Source organism: Hylobates moloch, unplaced genomic scaffold (assembly GCF_009828535.3).
Source record: "Hylobates moloch isolate HMO894 unplaced genomic scaffold, HMol_V3 SCAFFOLD_22, whole genome shotgun sequence".
NCBI lineage: Eukaryota > Metazoa > Chordata > Mammalia > Primates > Hylobatidae > Hylobates > Hylobates moloch.
The window spans coordinates 21,432,700-21,446,933 of record NW_026652297.1 but is presented as its reverse complement, the minus strand read 5'-3'; the positions used below and the strand labels follow the sequence as shown (position 1 = coordinate 21,446,933).

Below are 14,234 nucleotides of genomic sequence, written 5' to 3'. Positions count from 1 at the left end.
AAAGACATGCTTCCCTATTACTATTTTATTTTGCTTAACACAAATGCTGTATACTATATGGATTTCTAGCAATGTGGATTAAAAACATCAACGAAATCTTTTTGAAGACCACATATTTATTTTACTCCAAAAGCTAGTTCATATAATTAGGACATGTAATTGTGGCCCTTGTTATATGCTATTCTTTTATTGGATAGGCAAAACATAGTGAAGAAACTATGTATTTTATCATTTGTACTGGCTCTTATACTTAATGGATCAAAAGATTTCACAACTGAAACCTCAACTATCCATGTCCTAAGTTAAAACACATGGCAGGAAATGAAGTTTTCCATAAAACAACATTTATGCTTTTCCAGCGTTCAGTAAAATAACAATACATTTGCCAATTTTACCAGTACACATGTTTAATGCTTAGGCAGAGTCAGCATCTAAAAGGAAATTCCATCACACTTGTTTAAAAAGCTGGTTTTATGTAGGATATTTTGATGTTACCGCTGGTGCAAAAGTCTCTGTATAGGAAATAGGTATTTCTTTGGAAACCTGGCTAGCTTTCCCTGTTCACTCCTGTTCATTCATTTTCTGGCTTAAAAATTTAGGCAAAGCCATGACTAGAGATGACCTAAAACAAAAATGTAGGTATGGTTCAGAGAATTTCAGAATTAAAGGAAACTTTAGTCATTATCAAGAATCACATGCCATTTTACACATAAAGACACCAAGACCCAGGGACATTATTTAAATGGTAGCAGAGTATCAATCTGATGTGTAGGAATCTGACTAGAAGCAGATTTTACTTAAGTGATTTACTAACAAAGGTAGACACAAAATTCTCCGTCAACCACACAATTTAATTTCTTAAATGGCTTATGCTGGTTAACACTATGCCCTAGAATGACAAGTAAACTCACTTTACTCCTACCAAAGGCTAACCTGTCCACCTGGGCTGGTCTCCTCTCTGTCTTCTCAAGCCTTCCCTCCAGCAACTATCCTCTCTCCTGCATCACACCCTCTCTACCCTCCCCATCAGAACACACGAGCTCTAGGATCCCCCACCTCATGTAACATGTAACAACAACAACAGCAGCAAACACTTACAGACATCCTTACCATATGTCAGGCACTTTACATACATTCATTCACTCAGTCTTCACAACTCTAGAAAGCCGATATTATTATATCCCCATTTTACATATGAGAAAACTGAGGTCCCAGAGCCAGTAAGGGGCAAAGCAGATTTAAATCCAGGCACTTGTGGTCTTCGCTGCTTTTCAAAATACAACAAACAAAACAAGCTTCTCCTTTAATCCAGCTTTCACCCCATTTCTCTGCTCCCATTAACATTACAACATTTCAAGAGTTACATATGGTCCTGTCTCACTTTCTCATCTCTCATTCTCTCCTCAACACAATCTGATCAGGCTTTCACCCTCAGTAATGTACTAAAGCCAGTCATTCTGGTCACCCACTATCCACTTCGATAAATCCAATGATGACCTCTCAGAAGAATTCGGCATGGTTGGCTCCTCTCTCTTTCTTGAAATACTTTTCCCCCTGGCTCCAAGAACACTCTGCTGATCTCCTTCCTGTCTGGCTGGCCATTCCTTCTCCATCTCCTTTGCTGGCTCTTGCTCTTCTGCTTGGCCTCTAACTGTTGACACATGCCTGGGCTGAGTCCTGAGTCCTCTTCCCTTACTCTCTACGTGGCCTCAACTTTTCATCCCTAGCAGTAAACTCTCATCTCACATGTCCAACAGCCTGTTTAATTTCCATTTCAAATTTAACACAGCCAACACGGAACTCTTTTTTTCTCCGGCACTGTGCTAGATACTATGATTACAGAGCTGCTAAACTGGGCCTTTCCTCAAGGAGCCTCCCTTTCTTTGTAGGCTTCAACTCACAGCAGAGTTAGTTACACACCCCTAGGGGCCAGAGGCCAGCTGCCAGGGCCATCAGACTATACTTCCTTGGAGTTTTTCTAAGAGCTGTAGTCCAGCCCCCCAGATCCCCTACCACTACCTCCAGGCAGTGAGTGCCTGAGGTTTCTCTCCACCTTCTCTGCTGGTGACAGTGTGAAGCCAGGAGCGTCAAGCACTGCTCATTCCAGGCTGGATCATCTCTAAAAGGTTCTTTGACCATCAAGCTCTAATAACCAAAGCAAATTACAGGAACAACTGTTGAGAAACAGTGCATGTTGAAAAGATGTCCCCTACCTCAAATTGAAGTGACCACTCTATCGCAATCTCCTTGAAATGCATAGGTGACGACCAGTAGAGAATTGTAAAGGTTAGCCTTGGGACACAGTCCACTCTGCAGCTAAGCAGACCATCCCATTCAAACCCAAGCCTCAGCAAGATCACAAGCATATTATAAGCATTGGAAAATCAGCACCTGGAACTGTAGGATCCCCAACAGCATCTGCCCCAGGGGCCCAGCCATTTATTAACTAACCACTCTGCCATCAGTATCTCCCTCCTTTCTCATGCCTAGTAACACATTGCTCAATTAAGCCCTGTCCGTCTAAACACAGTGTCATATTCTGCTGTAACATAAAGGAAAGCTGATTTTATTATCAAAGATCTGAGTTCAAGGACTGAGTCCTTGTCCCTTGAACAAGTCCTTTAAACTTAGGACAACAATATAATTTATCATTCAAGACAGAATAATTTTGAGAGTGAAAGTGAGTGCTATTACACCAGGAACGAGAGGCATAAACCAGGACTATTCCAGGCAAATGAGGAAGCAGGGTCATCCTATCTAAATCTTTGATTCTTAATCCCTTCATCTGTGAAATAGAAATTAAAATCCCTACATGTGCCTCCCAGAATGGTTGTGAGAATCAAGTACCAATCTGTTGTATAATCTGGTGCTTTGTAAACAAAAAGGCAACATACACATAAGATACTGTAGGAAAAAACACAGGCTTCTAAAAGCAATCTAGTACAATAGAAAAAGAATTAGAAAGATTTCCAAAATCAATTAGGTGCATAAAGTCTTCTGATCAGAGTCCCATTAAAATCTGAGCACACGAGCTTATCTATCATTTTCAATGCTGTAACCCCAGGATCTGGTCCAGGGTCTGGCACATTTCCAAATGAACAAATGAATGCATACGAATTAGTAATTTAAGAAATTCTTTCACTGCCAAACTCTCCCAACAAACTGATGAACAGAGCATATACTGCTCAGTAGGCCAACAGTCTATAGAGGCCAAGCACAGAATGATCCCCTCCAGTAAAATTTGTCTTGCCTGAACAATCCTTACTGCATTACAGTATTTCTATCCTTATCTCCTTGACATTTCTAGGGTTACTCAGACTGCTTATTCTTTTGATTCTTAAGAATAAAATGAATAAAACTCGAACACAAACATTCCAATGTAATTCAATTCAGAGTTCAGTTTCCTCCATCAGCACAATCTCAGACTACTTACAGTTACAGTCCCAAGTAAGAAGCATAAACATCATAAATGGTCACTCAGTAAGCTTTCCAGAGGAAATACAATGCCCAAAACCAAAAGAACATTTCTGGGTGAGTATTCCATTTTCTGTTGACTCCAAGGGTAGCAACACAGTCCTTTAGCCTAGGAATTCTGAGCTGGAGCTTCCTTTCGCCACTGAGAGATACGTCCTAGGCCCTGCTTCCTCTTTGTAAAATCCAGATGACATCGTATCCTTAGGCTACCGCATGGATTTGAACTGAAGAGCAAATAACATGTGTAAAGTATACTCACTATACAAATTAAAGGCAAGAATGGAAGACGAGACTATGAGAAGCTGATCCAGTTCTGTTATGGCCAAACCTGAGGTGCCATTCATTTCAACGAGTCCAGGGTCCAGCCCCTACTCTATGGCTAGAAGCACCCTCAGGAGATTAGGGCGAGTTCCTAATGACCATCTACTGCTGAGAAAGCCAGATATCATCTAGGTTTCTCCAGTTCCTCCCAACTCTTCGCAATTCTCATTCTGTATGGGAGAAGAGGGGAAATTAGAAACAGAAGAGGAGGGCCAGGAGCTGTGGCTCATGCCTGTAATCCCAGCACTTTGGGAGGCCGAGGCGGGCGGATCACGAGGTCAGGAGTTCAAGACAAGCCTGGCCAACATAGTGAAACCCTGTCTCTACTAAAAATACAAAAAAAAGTTAGCCGGGCATGGTGGCAGGCGCCTGTAATCCCAGCTACTGGGGAGGCTGAGGCAGGAGAGTCACTTGAACCCAGGAGGCAGAGGCTGCAGTGAGCCAAGATCGCACCATTGCACTTTTAGCCTGGGCAACAAGAGCAAGACTCTGTCTCAAAAAAAAAAAGAAAAAGAAACAGAAGAGGAGAAGAGATGCAACTAAAAATTTCCTGAAAGGTAGTGCCACGATTGGATTTTCCTGTAATTTTCTGACTTGTGGGCACTAAAATTCTCAAGAGTTTGCATTAACTTTCTTTGTAGTTTACCTAAACTTGGCTCAAAATAACCCCCAAAAGTCCCAATAATTTTGTCCTATAAAATTCTGAAATGGAAGAAGGGCCGCCTTGCACCTTTTGCTGGCCCCGGGTCTCCCAGGACCTCATACAAGTGATACTCAGCTATATAGGACAGCGATTTACTCTACAAATCGCCAGGAAGAAAAAAAAATAAAGACTAGAAGCTGAGTTTTTACCCATTTCCTCTAAATGACAAAGAAACACTTGAAAAGTGGTTAAAAAAAAAAAAAAATAGAAAGCAAGATTGATGGGTTTCTAGTAAATACCAGTTACTATGTAGTGACCATTTCACTCCTTTCTTGACATCAGACGGGAGATTTGATGTTTAAAACAAAGTACAGTTCCAACAACTTTTTCCTCTGCCTGAAGACAATCAAGTAAAAGACAGTTCTTAAAAAAAAAAAAAAAAAAAAAAAATTCACAGAAGAAACAACTGGAAGATGAGAAAAAAGTATGCCTAAAAGCCAAATCAGAAAAATCACTTGTATTAAATGAGGCAAAGAAAAATATAGTTAACACAGATGTGCTCCCTAAACACGCAATTACTTGATTCATCTGCCTTGGTGAAGCCACCGGCTTCCAAATACAAGAAGCACACAAAATACATGTTAACTCTTTTCTTTTCGAGACAGAGTCTTACTCTGTTGCCCAAGCTAGAATGCAGTAGCGCAATCTTGGCTCACTGCAACCTCTGCCTCCCAGGTTCAAGTCAAAATACATGTTAACTCTTAAACTAGTTAAACAAGATTAACTAGGAAACCAGAATCTAGCTTGGAAACATCAGTTAACTAAAATATGGATATAGGTGGTTTTCACACCTCTTCTGAGTATCTAAATTCTACAACTATTACTTTGATAATTTCAAATTCAGAAGGTATTCAACAGTCTTTGGAAACCCAAGAAGTGCTTGAAATAACTACCAATCATCTTGCTAATCCAAACTTTACAAATATTCCATGAAAATCAGGTCAGCACAGGATAATTCATTCTTATTTAGCACAATTAATCAAACAGTTGATTAAACACAAATAAATAATCTATTATTGCCATTTTTCTAAACCTGTAGTTAATTCTTTTATATCTGCCCAAAAAGAAACCAGGGAAATGGAAGACATAGACACTGAAGACTCCTTACATAAGGATGTAAACTATGGAACATTCTTTTCTTTTTTTTTAGAGAGAGACAGGGTCTTGCTCTGCCACACAGGCTGGAGCGCAGTGACACCATAATAGCTTACATTAGTAACCTTGAACTCCTGGGCTCAAGTGATCCTCCTGCCTCAGCCTCCTGAGTAGCCAGGACTACAAGCATACCACTATGTCCAGCTAATTTGTAACTTCTTATAGAGACTGGGTCTTGCTATGTTGCCCAAGCTGGTCTTAAACTCCTGGTCTCAAGTGATCCTCCTGTTTCAGCCTCCCAAAGTGCTGGGATTACAGACACGAGCCACTGCACTCGACCACAAATTGAACATTCTTACTGCAGACAAGACACAACTAAAGAACATTTTTGGCAGAAAGTCTCTAAGCTACATTCTAAGATAACTCTTCTTGACCTACAAACAACAAACTATAGGTAGACTGAAGTCTTTAGAAGCTCTTATAAGACAGCCAAAGCAGGAAAACTGGCTATCTGAAGAAAATGTCAGATGATAAAAAACTGTTTTACAACAGAAGATGTCACTATGATATAGAGTAAAAAGGCTTTAAATCTATGACTGTTTTATAAGCTTTCTCCACCCAAATCAAACTTTATGTAAAGGGAACTTTTTCCTGTATAAAGTTCTGATCTTAAGGGGCTATGAGAGTGCTCTAATGTTATCAACTGTATCCTGTTCTTAAAATGCTCATTTTTAGAAAAACTAGAGAGTTGTGCTGAGAAAAACAGTTTTATTAGTTGATAATTTTCCAAATTAAAGTTAAAATTCAGTGAATAAATGATATGATTTGGTCATAACATGAAAGAACATGGGCATGTTCAAAAGAACCTGAAACAGAAGTCAGGTTCAGCAATCAGTCCTGGTTTCACCACTGGCATATATGGCTTGGGCAAATTACTTATCAAGACTGAAGCTCAGTTCCTAATCTATAAAATAAGAACATTTACTAGATCTCTAGTAGTCTGTTTCTTTATAGTTCTTTCCCTTTTTCTTAAGATAATTTTGTTAGAATAGGTTTTCCCTAAGATTAGATATACTTTCATAATACTAGAAGTTGGCTAGAATTTGACATTAACTATTGCATTATCCTCAGTATTTACTGAATTCTGTGTTGCCTGACCTTTTGGGCTATAGTTATGTATCTGTTAAGTAAAGGAAAATACACCTTTTATTTTATTCCAGTGGAACCAAACTAAGGAACTGCCCCTTAGCCCAGTTCTCAGGTGAGGTACTTCAAACTTGAAAGAATATGTATATCAGTACTTTATATGTCACTAACCATCATAATACATAGTCATTTAAGCTTAACGTACTGTAGTTATACAGTTATATTTATAAACCAAAAATTTTAATGAGGTTAATTTTAAACACATTTAAGTATATTTTAGAAATCACAGTTGATATCTTTTTTTTGTTTTTGTTTTTGTTTTTAGTGATAGTACAGTGATTTATTGGAAGGGGGAAAACACACACCCAAGAAAAGGGAGTGTAAACGTACTCAGAGAGAGACGTGCCATTAGCATCTATTTCTTAATAGGTGTAACCTTTAAAGTATGTGCCTGCCTCATTTGTAAACTGCAGAATACTGAATACTGTACATTCCCACTATGTATATTTTATTAAAATTAATAAGCAATAAATTATAGATAAGTGGTGATAACCTTAGGGAGATAAAGGTCTTTTATTAGGAAACAGAAATGATGGTGATATAAATAAAAATACTGTTTATATCCACACAAATTTGAAAAATGTAAAAGTAAAGACTTTGTGGTAACAATAAAAATGTGAAAAATAGATATGTTTCCCTAGAATTGGCAGTCAACATAATTAAGTATGTTAATGCCTATGATGGATGCTGTGCAAGTTCCTATTAGTCCGATTCTTAGTCTTTTCATCTGTTAAAAAGAAAATACTGGCCAGGTGTGGTGGCTCACGCCTGTAATCCCAGCACTTTGGGAGGCCAAAGAGAAGGGATCACTTGAGGCCAGGAGTTCAAGACCAGCCTGGGCAACACAGCAAGACCATCTTTACAAAAAATTAAAAATTAGCTGGGCACAATAGTGTGCCTGTAGTCCTCGCTACTCAGGAGGCTTAGGCAGGAGGATCACTTGAGCTTGGGAGACAGAAGCTGCTGTGAGCCATGACTGTACCCCTGTACCCACTGCACTCCAGCCTGGGTGACAGAGCAAGACCCTGTCTCAAAAAACAAACAAAACAAAACAAAAAAACAAGAAAATACTATTATCTATCGATCTATCTTACCTGTCTTAAAATATTATTATCTATCTTACGGCATAGTTTTGAGAATTCTGTAAGGTAAGAAACAAGTTTTTGGTCCTGGAAAACAGGAGGTGCTCAGTAAATATCAGTTGACGCTCAACAGTAAATAACGTACTAATTGTTTTGTAAATGCTTGATGATTCTTTTTTGCTCATATTTCACTTAGTTTCTACAGGCTATTAAAATTAATTGGTCTTGTAAAATAAAATTCTGAAATGAATACTGTAATTCAGGGACTAGCAAACTATTACCTGCAGGCCAAATCTGGGTGTTTGGCAAATGAAATTTGTTTACATACTGTCTATGGCTCTTTTCACATTATAAAATCAAAGATTAGAAGTTGTAATTAAGACAGCATGGCCCCAAAAACCTAAAGTATTTACTATCTGGCCTTCTAAGGAAAGATTTTCAACCTCTGCTCTAATTCCACCAGCCTCAAAATACAACAGGAAAGAGCCTGTAAGATAAATCACTTTTTTTTTCATAATTTGCAAGGCCTTCATTTTATAAAAAGAAATCCTAACAAGTCTCACATTTACAGAATCAGCATTTTTGGTCACTTGAACAAACCAAAAAAAAAAAAAAGTATTTTCAGATTTATCATTGGAAAAAGTGTACTTCCCCACAAGCTCCTAAATCTACTATGCTAAACTAATTTTACAGACTTCTCAAAAAAAAAAAAAAAATGAACTTTAAGCTGAATCAACAAACACATTACCCTTAGTCCCAAAGTAATTTTCTGAAAGAAGTTAGCCTTAAAAGTAGGGCCTAAACAATATGCCTTTACATTAAAGTGTATCCTTCTATTAATAGATAAATTTAAATGAGACAATATAATTTCTGCTCATGTTTGTAGAAGTATATAATCCTTCTTTACATGAAATAGTTTTTTATTGTTAGCTTAAATAGACTTATAACACTAAGCTAAATATATCTAAGTGATAAACATTCAAAAAAGCAAAATCAAACATCCGATTTATGTTTTTAAATAAAAATGGGGTTACTCACTGAGGTAAAGGGTGAGGATCCTTTATTTCTCAGCCCTTGACACCCCTTCAGGTGGTAGATTAGCTTTCTATAGTCTGAATATGGTGGAAAAAATCTGTACATTAGAAGGGTAACAAGAGCTCGTCCACTTTCCTTTCTCAGATTTTTAGCGCTTTCTCCCTTGATGAAATAAGTTGTTCTAAAGTAGGAATGAGAACAAGGACTTTGAGACGTGATGCAAGAAAAAAAAAAAGACCCCACACAAAAAAAAACAGAAAAAGGTAAGCTATTCATAAAATGTAGGCTCTAAAAGAAGTTCTAGTGCTAAACTATAACCCTAAACATCATACCTGTGAGGATGGCTCCCTCAGTTGCTGCTCTACTCTCTTCATCAAAAGGTAATCCATTCATTCCAAGTTTAAAGGGAAAAATTTGAGTATCTGTCATCTTTTCAAATCAGGTATCAAATGTCCTGCTCAGAAAATTTCTAAATAGAAAAATAACAAACATCCCAACTGTCCATCAAAAGGACCAGACTCATCTAACGCTTTACCCATAAGCCAGTCATAACCACATGTAAAAGGTCTAGCTGGAAAAACCTGTCATACACCAAAGATACAAACCTCCCGTCGAAGGACACTTGCAGTTCTCTCCATGTGATCAGTTTTCCTTTTGGATTTCATTATGCTTTAATAGAAAGTAAAATTAGGTTATTACATATTATCCTCATAAAAATAATAAAATTAGTTTTTCCTGAAATATCATGGTTATCCTAAATACAATGTAACATTACAGATCCTATAAAATGGCCATTGAGTATTTGCCCATCTAACTAAAGTTTTGGCCGGGCATGGTGGCTCATGCCTGTAATCCCTGCACTTTGGGAGGCCGAGGCAGGCAGATCATCTGAGGTCAGGAGTACGAGACCAGCCTGGCCAAAATGGAGAAACCCTTTCTCTACCAAAAATACAAAAATTAGCCAGGTGTGGTGGTGCACGCCTATAATCCCAGCTACTCGGGAGGCTAAGACAGGAGAATCATTTGAATCCAGGAGGTGGAGGTTGCAGTGAGCTAAGATAGTGCCACTGCACTCCAGCCCAGGTGACAGAGCAAGACTCCATCTCAGACAAAAAAAACAGTTAACAACCTGAGAGCATGCACATTGAAGCCAAGGTGTTACCTTTCTGGGAGTTTGATATGCCTCCCACAACCGTCAGCAGGTCAGGTCTCTTTGAAAATCAACTTCAAATGACACAGAAGGCTTAATGACTCACCTGGTTAGAGTAAGGTGGCGCAAAGTGCTGAGTGTCAATCTCAGTGAAGCAGCCTCAGTACGGATGGCTCCAACAGAGCACCGCAACAACCCAGGAATCATAACGGCAGCACAGGCCATGGCGCTTTCTGGGCAAACGGAAAACTGAAATTTCAAATTGTTTTTTTTTAAAGTGGGGAAATACCAGACTATTTTAGAGGGTCAGTGAAGAAGAGTTTGGATTTCTGTTGGTGCTATTATGAGTCAAGCTACCAGCAAAGCAGCCAAGAGCCTAACTTCACCTTGACAAAATTTCTGCCACTATTCAGAGTTGACTCAAGGTATCTCCACAATTATGTATATAAGTATGTAATTTTTGGTGCTATCAAATATTCGTGTTCTCTATCACTTTCTAAAATTTCTGACCAAGTTCACATGACTAATCTTATGCTATTATAGAAGAGGGGAGTAGATTTTATAACTTCCTGATAATTGTATTCTACCTAAAGAGTACTGCATAAGTCTTTTATATTTCTTGTTAGGTAAAGTGTAAGAGGAAGATAAATTTATGACGGTTCCCAAACAAGAAGCTTAAGGTTCCCAGATATTAAAAAACCAAAACAGATAATAATAACACTATTCCTAATAGCCCAAACTGGAAACTATCCAAATGCCATTACTACAGGAGATAAGGTAACTGTGATACATTCACACAGTAAGATATACTACACAGCAATGAAAACAAACTGCAACTACATGCAGTAACACAGATGAATTACCACAAATAACATACTGAATGAAAGAAGCCAGACCCCAAAGAACAGATATTCTTTTATTCTAATCATATAAAGTATAAAAACAGACAAAATGAATCTATGATGTCAGAAATCAAGTTAGCAATTTCCCTTGGGAGGTGGTAGTGACAATGTTGTTTCTTAATCTGGGTGCGGATTGCATGGTATTTTCACTTTTTGTAAAAACTGATTAAGCTGTCCTCTTAGGATCTGTGTAGTTTTCTGTTTGTACTTGAACTTCAACAAAAAGTTAAACACACACACAGATTCTTCAACATTTCAAATTCTAAAAACTACCAGCCTATCAAGAAAAGCACTGATTAGGAGTCAGATGATTATTTCTTTTTGGTTCCTTTTCTATCATTTTCCTATGTCAATTTTTAAACATTTCTTTGTCTAAAATGGCCACATTTAACATATTACATTGCTCTATCTGTCCATCTTAGTTACCTTGAGAATAAATGAAAATGCATGTGAATCCTTTTTTTTTCTGAGCTTTTTGGGAGGCAGTATATAAATTAATTGTGATAAACTGCTGTTAGCAAAATATTCAAGCTAAGTGTTTACATTCCTACTCCATATTCATTAATTTGGTCCTTCATTCAACAAGTATCTATCAAGAGTCCACTATGTGGCAGGCAGTGGCGTAATGGTGCTATAGGCATGAAGAAAACAAAAACTCTAATCTTAGAGAGCTTGCATTCTAATAGATGAAGACAGAAAATAAATAAAAATAAATAAATCTGATGGTGATGTAAGTCATATGCAGTTTATTTGGTTATACCCAAATCATATAAACAAGCTCACTGCTTCATAACTAGTCTTTAGATAAACGATATATTTCTTCTTGTCATAGTATGTTGCAGCATCATTGCAGATAAGCATGCCACTTGCTATTTTTCTCTTTACTAAATGAAAAAAGCAGAAGGCCTCTTCAACTTCATTCAAGACCACTAAATGTAGTTTTTCTCCATTAAATGTTCTAAGTCAATAATGTTACCTTAATCCCTGAAAGAAAGAAGTTGAAACTTACTTTAGAAGTCCACGAGATTGTAGGAGTCATTAAGTATATGGTCAGCTGACTGACAGAATATTTTGGTCCTGCTATTACACTGAGACTTTTGGATGTACAGCAGTTGGAACATGGACAGCTTTTCCATGCATTAAAATTCTCACAAAGTTCCTGCAATGGCACAAACAACATATAACAATGTTTTGGGGAACTGATCGAACGCACTATTACCTCTTAGCTGCTAAAGGAAAGGCTCATTAAAATCAGTAGGCATCACCTCATAACAAGCCCACTCTCAATTACCCCCTCTCCATCCATTCTTTCCTCCATGCTTCCATTTTTCTTTTTTGATTATTTATCTTACAACTTATCTTGTTCATCTTCCTTGCCTGTCTTTAACACCTGCTACTTAGGATGTCCACCCCAGGAAACAGCAGAACAAAGGCTAGAATGACACAGTTACATGTCATTTAAGGCCAAGTTCCCTGATAAAATTTAACCACTATATTGTTAAACATGGAAATACTGTTCTGTTCAATGTTTTAGACAACTACTGCTAAAATAAGTTGTCCTCACAATAGGATACATCATTTAATGATTATGCTGTTTGAATGGTCTCCTTCTCAACTGAACTGGAAAACAAATGTTAATTTTAAAAGCAGTTCTTGCCGGGCACTGTGGCTCATACCTGTAATCCCAGCACTTTGGGAGGATGAGGTGGGTAGATCGCCTGAGGTCAGGAGTTCGAGACCAGCCTGGCCAACATGGTGAAACCCCATCTCTACTAAACACACAAAAAATTAGCTAGGTGTGGTGTCGGGCACCTGTAACCCCAGTTACTAGGGAGGCTGAGGCAAGAGAATCGCTTCAACCTCGGAGGCGGAGGTTGCAGTGAGCCAAGATCGTGCCATTACACTCCAGCCTGGGCAACAAGAGCGAAACTCAGTCTCAAAAAAAAAAAAAAAGGAGTTCTCTTTAAAATCCTAAGATTTTATTTTGTAAAAGTAACCATGACCAAGAGTGCCACCTACTGGTAAATAAAGGACATTTTTATAAAATTCTGTTCAAAGTGCTTTCCAAAGCTTTATGCCAGTCCTTTAAATAAAATATAAAAAATTTAAAACCTACTAATTTTTTTAAATATGTCCAGCGGTTTCATACTGTAAGCATTTAATCAACCACAGTAGATCAATATATATCAAGTTATTTCTAAAACCATATAAAGAAGACCATCCCATCAATGTCTGTATCCTCACAGGCCTTCCCTTACCAAAAAATCTTAATTAACTTTGTTTCTCAAATGCAGAAAATTATAATAAGTGCTAAATAAAACTGACACCCATTAAATATGTAGTAAAACAAACTTCTGCAAGCAACGGAATAAATTTAACATTTAAGATTAATTACATGGTTTCAGTTCAACACGTATACTCAGTTCATTCAACAATCACAGGGGTGCCAGGCACTATTTTAGGCCTTGGAGATATAATAAAGAACCAGACGCAAGGCCCTTGCCATCATGAAGCTTTTATTACAGTTCCAGAGACAGATAGTAGTAAACAAATAATTAACAATTATAGATTATGATGAGTATGATAAAGGGAGTAAGAGTGATGGGGTAGGTGGGGGAAATATCAAGAAAGACATCTCTCCAGTGATGACACCTTGGCTGAGATCTGAATGATGAGGAAAAGGCGGCCAAGAAAAATGTTAAAGGCAGACAACTCTGGCAGGAGGACTAGCAAGAGCAAAGGTCTCAAAACAGAAATAAGCCTGGCATGTTAGAGGAACCAAGGCCAGTGTGACTGGAGAACAGTAAGTTGGTAAGAATGAAATGAGATGAAGTCCAGTAGTCTATAGTAAGGGTAAGAATTTTATCCTAAGGGTAATGGGAAGCAACTGAAAAGTCTGAATCAATCAGGAGAAGGACAAGACCTAATTTATATTTTTAAAGGACTGCTCAAGTTGCTGTGGGAAGGATAATAGAGGGAGAGGGGCGGGAGTGGAAGCAGGAAGTCCAGTTTAAAGACTCTGGCCTAAGATTATAATAAGCTAACAGCTACAGAGATGGCAGAAGTAGATGAACATGACATATATTTTGGAATCAGAGCCCCAAAACTTGCTGATACATTAGGCAGGGTGTGAGAGGACACTGACAGAGAAAAGCCAAGAATGCCTCAATAAGCATAAATGCACTGAAATTAAGTAAGTTCAAAGAACAATCACGACATCTGTCAATTTAGAATCTTAGGTGTCACTGAGGAAGAAAAAGGGCTCC

At 37.9% G+C, this 14,234-nt stretch overlaps 2 protein-coding genes across 7 annotated transcripts in view; one reads left to right on the top strand and one right to left on the bottom strand.

Moving 5' to 3' along the window:
* OXNAD1 (oxidoreductase NAD binding domain containing 1) overlaps positions 1–14,234 on the bottom strand; it is a 55,935-nt gene that overhangs the window by 39,859 nt on the left and 1,842 nt on the right. For 5 of the 6 annotated variants that reach the window (XR_009211591.1, XR_009211592.1, XM_058433471.1 and 2 more), the window contains exons 2-4: positions 11,978–12,127; positions 10,173–10,315; positions 9,522–9,585 (exon numbers count right to left, since the gene is read on the bottom strand). Coding sequence is in view for 3 of the 6 variants with exons in the window: in XM_058433471.1 (XP_058289454.1) it covers positions 9,522–9,585; positions 10,173–10,315; positions 11,978–12,007 (237 nt within the window). In the remaining 3 variants the exon portion in view is untranslated. Of the gene's footprint in view, positions 1–9,521; positions 9,586–10,172; positions 10,316–11,977; positions 12,128–14,234 lie in introns of those variants that run through there. The other variant, XR_009211593.1, reaches the window with a different exon arrangement.
* LOC116461803 (THAP domain-containing protein 5) lies at positions 5,190–6,165 on the top strand. The gene is given in 8 exon segments (XM_032143719.2): positions 5,190–5,219; positions 5,222–5,420; positions 5,423–5,485; positions 5,488–5,523; positions 5,526–5,628; positions 5,928–6,029; positions 6,031–6,119; positions 6,122–6,165. Coding segments are annotated over 8 exon segments (666 nt in total).